The sequence below is a fragment of the Oreochromis aureus genome, linkage group 1, assembly GCF_013358895.1.
Source record: "Oreochromis aureus strain Israel breed Guangdong linkage group 1, ZZ_aureus, whole genome shotgun sequence".
Taxonomy (NCBI): Eukaryota; Metazoa; Chordata; class Actinopteri; order Cichliformes; family Cichlidae; genus Oreochromis; species Oreochromis aureus.
This window is the reverse complement of record NC_052942.1, coordinates 5,962,939-5,972,055: the sequence shown is the minus strand read 5'-3', so window position 1 is coordinate 5,972,055 and position 9,117 is coordinate 5,962,939. Positions and strand designations below refer to the sequence as shown.

The following is a 9,117-nucleotide window of genomic DNA, read 5'->3' as shown; positions in this document are numbered from 1 at the left end:
GGCTAAGACAAAGAAACTCAGTGAGGACCTGCAGCTGTGCATTGTGGCTGCTCACAAGTGAGGAATGGGCTACAAGGCCATATCCAAATGTTTTCAAGTTCCAGTGGCCACAGTGCAAAGTATTATTAAAAATACAAGATGTTCCGCACTGTGGAAAATCTCAGAGGACGTTGTCGGAAGCCAAAAGTGACACCTGTGCTGGCCAGGAGAATAGTGAGAGAGGTGAAAAAGAATCCAAGGATCACCACCAAGGCCATTCTGGTGAATCTGGGCTCTGCTGGTGGCAATGTCTCAAGCCAGACAGTCCAACGGACACTGTTGGGTTCCACGGATGCAGACCAAGGAAAACGCCTCTTCTCCAGGCACTTCTAAGGCATGCAAAAGCTCATTTGGCCTTTGCAAATGCTCATCTGGACAAAGAAGAAGGTTTCTGGTCTTCAGTGTTATGGTCAGATGAAACAAAAATTGAATTATTTGGTCACAATGATGTTGCCTTCATTGTGATCATTTGGCATAAAAATGGAGAAGCCTTCAACCCAAAGAACACCATCCCCACTGTCAAACATGGTGGTGGGAACCTAATGCTTTGGGGGTGTTTTTTAGCCAATGGACCAGGGAACCTAATCACAGTAAACAGCACCATGAAAAAGAGCAATACATGAAGATTCTCAACAACAACATCAGGCAGTCTGCAGAAAAACTTGGCCTTGGGAACCAGTGGACATTTTAGCACGACAATGACCCAAAACATACAGCAAACGTGGTGAAGAAATGGTTAGCAGACAACAACATTAACGTTTTGCAGTGGCCTAGCCAGAGTCCTGACTTGAATCCAATTGAGAATCTGTGGAGGGAGCTAAAGATCAGGGTGATGGCAAGAAGACCCTCCAACCTGAAAGATTTGGAGCTCATTGCTAAAGATGAATGGGCAAAAATGCCTGTGGAGACATGCAGAAAGCTGGTCTGCAATTATAGGAAGCGTTTGATTGCTGTAATAGCCAATAAAGTCTTTTTTCTATTGATTATTGAGAAGGGTATGAATAATTCTGGACATGATACTTTTTGCTAAAATATAAATAAAACCTGAGAAATATTTTTTTCCACAATGATGCCTCTTGTACATTGTCTTATTATCTTTGGGGAGACACCTGTGTCATTTCTGCTCAAAAAAGAACTTACATATTGAACAAAAGTAACTTTAAGTCAAAATTTGTCAGGGGTATGAATAATTATGGGCTTAACTGTATGTGCAGCCCTGTAAATAACATAATGTTCTGCCGGGTGTGTTGTTGGTTTTCCCTCGATTTCAGAGTCGACAGCGCCTTTATTACTGGGACCAGTAATTTTAAGAAAGACCCCCATTAGAACCCATGAGAAATGCAAGAAATGCATTATTGCTCAGTCTGCAATATCTTTCCCAGAACAAACACCAATTGCAAAGAACATACTAAAAATAAACCTGAAAAATCTGTTTAGAACAGCGTACTATGTTGCAAAGAGTGAACTACCATTGGCAAAATTTAGCAGTCTTTGCAAACTTAAAAAAAAAAAAGATGTCCTAGATCTTGGTTCCACTTATCTCTTACTTCTGACTTCAGTGGAAATTTCAAATTCAGGACCTGACACAGTTCTTACAAGTTCATAGAAATTTCTGTTCAATTAGAACCAAGTATTTGAGTTGATGATTGTAATTTTTATACAATGTTGTAATTTGTGTTTCAACAATTTTTTGATTAATGTTTTGTTTCCGTTACAATATTATACTTTAATGTATAATATTGTAACGAAACAAAACAGGAAACAAAACATCAATCAAAAATTGCTCTCTTTTTATTCGGGCTACTTAAATTTATTTTGGGCTACCACAAACTGAAGAGTGCCTGCCCGAAGGGCTACCAGGGATTTTGAAATTTTGCGAGCCCTGAATTACTATCATTGGGAAAATTTTCCATTTCTTATTTTCTCAAAAAACTTTGAATTCAATACTTTATTTCAGAATACCAAATACAACAGGAACTAAAATTCTACAATAAGGACTGGAAACTTGAAGTAGGAAGTGAAGCACTCTGGAACATCGCTGCTGGGTGAAACAGAACAAACACCTGTGGGCAGGTGATGAAGCATGTGGAGTAAAAGTACGTTTCATATGTGACTGGACGATGAAACATTGAGATCCACCCTGCTGACGGTGAGGACGTCACTGCTTTGCTGTCGTCAGTTGTCCTCACAGCCAGAACGCTTCCTGTAGTTTTTAGTCATCATATTCCTGAAGGAGGTAAACTGGTACCTGGACTCTTCTACCTTCTTTTCTTTTTGCACCTCTTTCTTTTCCTCTCCTTGACCCATAGCTCCACTCATGTCCTTCTCTTCATCTTTTTGTCCTTTCTCAGTTTTGTCTAGATTTTCTTCTGTTTTCCTTCCTTCTGCCTCTTCGTCCTCCTCCTCCTCCAGTAGGTGACTGAGATGCATTCCTGTCTCCTTTGCACTCACAAGAGAAAGCTGATCATTAGGTTGTTCCTTCGGCAGTTGCTTGGGTCTGAAGATCATCTTGTGCTGGAGGTCACAAGGGGAACTGCCTTTTGCCTCTTGCCCCAGGCTGGACAGGAACTGATAAGCCACCCTGCTATTTTCCTGATCACTGCTCTCATTCACATCCTCCAGACTGTAATGTGTCCAGCGTTCAGGATGCACTAGGTAGTCTGGGACTAATCTCTTCTTTGGTGGTGTGGGACAGGTGGATGATGGATGGCTTGTGTTTTGACTGTGAAGTGAGGATTTGTCTGCAACAGTGTTCTGATTTAGAGAGGAGAAAGTCTGCCTGCCAATACTGTCTAGGCAGTCAAAGATACTGTGGCTGCGGTCAGAGAAGGCTGAGGTCCCTCCACTCAAACTGAATGAACTCTGAGATATGGGAATAGTTGCTGGTGCACACACATCATCATGTTCATCATCATCATGATCACTGTGGTCTAGGTCTGGGTCAAATGGAGCTCTGCTGGGTTGTTGTTCAGGCTCAGATTCATCACTGGCTGACAGCTGGTCTCCATCGTCACTGTTTATCATATCACCATGCTCTCTGACATGTTTCTGATCACACATCTTGACACCAACACTCTGGCTACATCAAGAACCTGATGAGGGAGAAAGGAACAGGTCAGAGCTGGTTCCAACATGGTTCAACTTTTGTTCCTCAAAGAACATTGCAAGATTAAAAAAAACATTTCATGGTATTATTTTGTAATTATATTTAAACTTTTTCTCTTGACACTGCAGGGACTGCACTTAATTTTGCTGTTCCTGTTCCTGTTACAATGACAATAAAGATATACTGATTCTGGACAAGAAGCCAAAACTGGATGCCAAGACTTTGTCAAACTCTCCAAGTTTTCAAACTGTTTCAGTGTCTCTGAGCTTTTGTACTGGAATACATAATTAAAACGGTGGTAAAAAACCTACACGATTGTACACTCATGTCTGAAATCCAGCTGTGGCGGCCACAGCGCATTACAAAACAGGGGGTGAGAGGTGCACGACCGACTGCAGCGCGTGACACAGGATGTGATGTCAAATTCAGCATGCAACACCCTCGACATGGTGAGCAGAAATGGCAATTAAGAGTGAAAATCGTGCCACTAATTAGGGCTGCATGATATTAGGAAAACCTGCGATGTGCGATAACTGTGATCAATAACGATATGACTTGCGATAAAATAAATAGCAAAACAAAAAAACCCCGAATACATAATTTCCGTTTTACTGCAAGTTTTATTTAAAGAAAGCTGCTGTATTAGCAGTGTAACAACAAAGTGCACTTTAACATTGAAACATTGCCCCCATAAAAAATTTTCTGAGGCTTGAATTCTGAAAGACATCCTTCACGGTCTCTATAATTAGTTTTAAATAAACATAAATTATACTGCAAATTATCTCAATGCAGTTGTTCATCATTTTACCACTCACCAAGTAGTTATGATATAAGTCAAAACTGGAGAGGAAACTTTACTGTAGTGCTTGCGTAGTTTTCAGCTTGGCTCAGTTCAAACATGACGATCTTGCGGCATGTTTCGTACATTTGTGGAATGACGACATGGGAAAAGTAGTTTCGTGAGGGGATGCGGTATCTCCGGTCCACTTTATGTATCAGACTGGTGAAGCCCTCTCTGCTAACTGTATTTATAGGCATCATGTCTTTAGCCAAAAAATGTGTAATGGCCTCTGTTATTTCTTTGTACCACTTTGACGTTTTCTCATAAGGAGTTCCACTTGAAAAACTCTGATACAGAGACGGCTGTTGGACTGCTGTGCTCTTTATCTTAACATTAGCAACCTTTGTTTGGCTAGCCCTAACTTTCTGGAACTCTTCAAACAGTTCTCTGTTGTTGTATTGAAGATGATGGTGGAGATTAGTCGTGTTTCCTCTGGTGGTTGCCACGAGTGTTCGGCAAGTTCTGCAGTGTACCTGTGTTTGGAGAACGTCATCTTTATCAAATCCAAAGTACCTCCAAATAAGCGAGGTACTATTTTTTTTTAGCTACGAGTTCATAGTAGCTTGTTGCTGCAGCGTTGTTCGCTCATCCCCCTACGTAGGAGGCGGGCCACTAATCCATTTGAGTGGTTAATGCCGTGAAGGGCTCTATTCGACTGGTCAAATGTGTCAAGGGGTTTCTTTGATTGGTAAAGTCTTTAAAGCACGTGTGTAAACATTTTAGGGTACCCAATTATCACAGTTTATGCCGTGTTTTGCGATGGGCCCATCGCACAGGCTGATATTGCGATGACAATAAATTTTTGATTTATTGTGCAGGCCTACCACTAATACTGTAAAGTTAGCATAGGCCTTAATAATACACTGACCTTTCTACTCAAGTGAGCACTCAAAGGCTACGTTCACACTGCAGGCGAAAGCGCATCAAATCCGATTTTTTTTGACCCTATGCGACCCATATCCAATCATGGTATGACAGTGTGAACGGCACAAATCCAATATTTTCAAATCCGATCTGGGTCACTTTCGTATGTGGTACTGAATCCGATACATATCCGATGTTTTAGAAAGCGACTGCTGCTTGAACGGTCATGTCGCATTAAATCCGTCTTTTACGTCACTGACACAAGGCAGACGCCAATTATCAGTGCCAGAGAAGCGCCCGAGAAGACATCGCAAATGCTTCCTGGCCATCCCGTGTAGATGTCAGTGAAACTGTTGGGAAGACAACGTGAACATTTTATTTGTACTGTATAATCTGCAGATTCTGACAGAAATCTGCATATCCTTTGAAGCACCGCTCCTCTAAAACAGCAATAAGGATAATTTTTAATGTATTTACATTATTATGTAAATAACAAAATAACTTAAAGCAAAAATTGGGAAACGTAAAGTCCGAAGTCTTTATATTAAGGGCCATCAGTCAAACAATACTGTTGGTCTGGGTCTAAACAGAGCGCGTTGTATGTGACATCTTCTTTTGCGCATGCGGGCCGCTTTGAGCGTTCACACTAGAGCGCGTTTGCTGTCGCATTTTATTTGTAGTGTGAACAAGCAGACAAAAAAAATCGGATTTGATCAAAAAATCGGAATTGAGCATTAAGACCTGCAGTGTGAACGTAGCCAAAGTGCTTTCTGCTGCAAGCCTCATTCAACAAATAACACACATTTTCATGCAAGTGCTTCTGTTTACATTATATAGGCTTCCTTGATAATGCCATCATTAGTATCATTCCCAGCTCTATCTGTCAATGAACAGAGATACCACACATCAATTAGTTTAAAAACAGGAATGTCTTAAAGAACTGGATGACCTCTAATTTTCTGCTTCTAAGTTCAGATAAAACTGAGATTATTGTACTCTGCCCCTAAAAATCTTAGAAATATCTAACAAGATTCTTTGGCATTTCCTTGGCCTGCAGTAACATTGTGAGGAATCATGGAGTCATTTTTGACCAGGATATGTCCTTCTCACCTTCAACACACAAGTTAAACACTGCAGTCAGTGGCTGACAAAGTGACTGCTATACATCCTTCCTTTATCCGGGTAAAGAGTGGCACTAACATAAAAAAAAATGTCTTTTTAAAGAGAGATGTGGCCAAGAGGACAGCAGAAACTGTAACAAATATACCAGCATAGTTCTGATTTATTTTATATATATAACCTTTTTGCAAACCCTGTTATCCACAGCCTAGCTATCTAACAATAGAAGTAAATGTACCATACATTGGAAACACAAAGAAACATCGAAAATTACTTTCTGGCACAACGCTGTGCGGATCTCCCGGGTTACTGATTCTGCGTAGTCCCAGCTCCTTTCCAGCCAGCTAGCACGCTAATGCTAAGTGCTCTTGCGCTGCAGAGCAGCGGTAAGAAAACGGCTGGTGGCAGAACTGCTGGGGATTATTCTCAAAAAACATTTCACCCTGTCAGTGGTTTACCTGACTCGCTGGCGCTAACACCGACCCGGTAGTTTACAACGACGGGTAAATATTGACTTCCTCTACGCTTGCGTCTCAGAAGCTGCTGCCCCCAGCGGCCACAAACTGTGGCTGCAAAAGGATCAGACCAGCCTCCCGTCCATAGTGAAAAGTCTACAGGTACAGCGTGTTTCGCCCAGGAAGGATCCTAATAAATACTATGCACCGTTTTATGTTTGGAAGGAGAGTGTGGTGGCTGCCTTTTTTGACATAGAGAAAGCTTATGATATATCGTGGAAGGTTTTTAATAAAATTAAAAAAGATAGGAATTAATAGTTCAATGTTTTGTTGGTTAAAATATTTTTTACATGATCGGTCAATACAAGTAAGAACAGCACAAAGTGTTTCAGGGATTTTTGAGAATGGTTTCTTCCAGGAAAGTATAGTGAGTCCACATTCTTTTCTATCATTATTACTGATAAGTTTGAACATTTGGAGAATGGAATGGGGTTTTCTGATGATGGCATAATCTGGAAGAGGGGTAAAATGTAACTTTTGCTTTTAAAAAGATACAAGAAGAATTTAATAAAATAGACGATTGGTCCTTTAAATTTGGATAAAACAAAAGTGTATGTTTTTAACAAGGAAAAACGTTTCTGGAAATCTAAACCTGCACATTTACACTCATGACTTGAAAAGGTTAAAACAATTTACGTTTTGGGGAATATGGTTGTATGGAAAACTTACCTGGAAAGTACATATTCCAAAAACAATTGATAAATGTAAAAGAGTTTTAAATGTTATGAGGTGTCTGGTTGGGAGAGAGTAGTTTAATAAGGTCAGTATTTGATTATGGCAGTATAGCATTTGGTTCAGCACAGGAGTTTCATTACTGAAAAAACTATAAAATATTCAGTATCAAGCATTGAGATTATTTATAGGTGCCATAAGAACAACTCCAACACCAAGAAATACCACTTCAGCTGAGAATATGTTCTACATACTGGTTTAATTTAAATACCCATAATGAGGATCATCCATGTCAAGAGATTTTAAAACTATGTTGGGGAAAGGAAAAAAAATTGCAATCAAGTCATTTTGGCTGCACGGTAAATCAACCTCATTTGTTGATTTATCTTTGCAAAAGATAAGAGCTTGTCCTGAATACATAGGCCCGATAATAGTTCTTTAACTTTCTGGTCTGTCTGTTTAACATAATTTACAAAACAACAAATTGCAGCTGGACATACAAGTCGTTTTGGACAAAGTTTCTAGTTCAGAATGTTGTTTTTTGTGAGGTACTTAAGTTAATAGAGAGAATATAGTTTATAATTTTATTATTATATATATTATAAATATATGTCTTGATGCATGCTCAATCATCCAGGTAAGGGAATCCCAAAGGGTTGATTCTGTTTATCTGGACAGAGCATTTTCAGTGGGAAAAACATTTCATCACTCATCCAAGTAACTTCTTCAGTCTCAGCTGACTGCAGGTTTCCCCAACCGTATAAACAGCACATTTGCACAATGACTGAAACTACCACCACTGGCAAACAATAGGGTGTGAGGTCAGTCCTAGATATATATGTAGAAAGTCAGTATACCATTCACACTCCATTCCAGTTGGTGGAGGTACTGCACCAAAACGTTGCTTGCCAACCGCCAATAAACAAGCCGAAGAAGCCGAAGAAGGCCGCTCCAGTGTATATTCAAAACTATACCGAACGCAGTGTTCAGTTCTTTTTTAATCAATTTAATCAAGGGACTCTGACACAGATAGTAGAGCATTACTGAATTACTCTGAATTTATTTAAAAAAAAATGTGGCATTCGCAGAATCAGTTATAGATGTCATTCCCTCTTCACTCTTAAAAAATGGACAAATGATCAACCCATCCCCGCCCCCCAACTGTCTGGATCCTATAATGACATCAGTGTCCTCTTCATTAAAACAAAATAATTGCAACATACAGTACGGTAGAACATCCCATTAGCATTCCGCTTTAGCATACAGTTTTACACAATAATAAACAAATGAAAAGTACATAAAACTGGTGTTGGACATGTGTCCACTAAGCACTTATTACACTCAGTGCCCATCAGTTGATCAAACATGTTTTATGTGTCTGTACTACTTAGCTACATTGTGTGCGGAACAATACAACTCACCTCTCATATGGCTACGGCAGACTGGCAGCGATTACTGCAGCCAGCCTCACCTAACCAGCCACACCGTGGGGGGGGGGGGCGCTGTTTCCCCATTACACTGACATTTGTGGCAAGTGGAATAATACCACATAAACACTGTTAAATAAGGAAGATATGTGTTTTGGCTGATCCAGAGACAGCAAATTCTAGAAAAATTCAACAACTACAATCTACAGAAACGTTCAGAATAAACTCAAAACACTGTTCATTTTGCTGCTGTTACACCCAAATTTCCCCTTGTGGGACAATTAAAGGATTATTCGTTTCTAGAAGTACAAAAAAGACAGAGAACTAAAATGTATGAGGGAACGGAGTGTGAGGGTGATATTGTAACCATGTCTGAGCTCCTCGCTCTGTTCATGAGTGTTCATTAGTTCTTGGTTTGACTGTATACGTATTGATGTCTGTTAATAAAATTAAGTATTATTGAAATAATAATAATAAGAAGAAGAAGAATCATCAGGGCGGACGCTACTCCACACGTCTGCTACCTCTTTTTCC

The 9,117-nt window shown here is 39.9% G+C and overlaps 1 protein-coding gene across 5 annotated transcripts; it reads right to left on the bottom strand.

Moving 5' to 3' along the window:
• Positions 1–1,969: 1,969 nt before the first annotated feature.
• tssc4 (tumor suppressing subtransferable candidate 4) lies at positions 1,970–8,600 on the bottom strand. Of its 5 annotated transcripts, none has more exons than XM_039599727.1 (2): positions 8,578–8,600; positions 1,970–3,131 (listed from the first exon to the last, which is right to left on the bottom strand). In XM_039599727.1, exon 2 carries the CDS (start codon positions 3,097–3,099, stop codon positions 2,215–2,217), a length of 885 nt encoding a protein of 294 aa, XP_039455661.1. In that variant the 5' UTR covers positions 3,100–3,131; positions 8,578–8,600; the 3' UTR covers positions 1,970–2,214. The 5 variants fall into 5 exon arrangements, with proteins under 5 accessions (XP_039455661.1, XP_031586254.1, XP_031586253.1 ...); XM_031730394.2 differs by lacking the exon at positions 8,578–8,600 and adding an exon at positions 6,428–6,554; XM_031730393.2 differs by lacking the exon at positions 8,578–8,600 and adding an exon at positions 6,244–6,534.
• Between the last annotated feature and the right edge of the window lie 517 nt (positions 8,601–9,117).

What these genes read in the sequence shown, in the direction of transcription:
- tssc4 (XM_039599727.1), bottom strand. Translation starts at nt 3,099, where the DNA reads ATGTGTGATCAGAAACATGTCAGAGAGCATGGTGATATGATAAACAGT.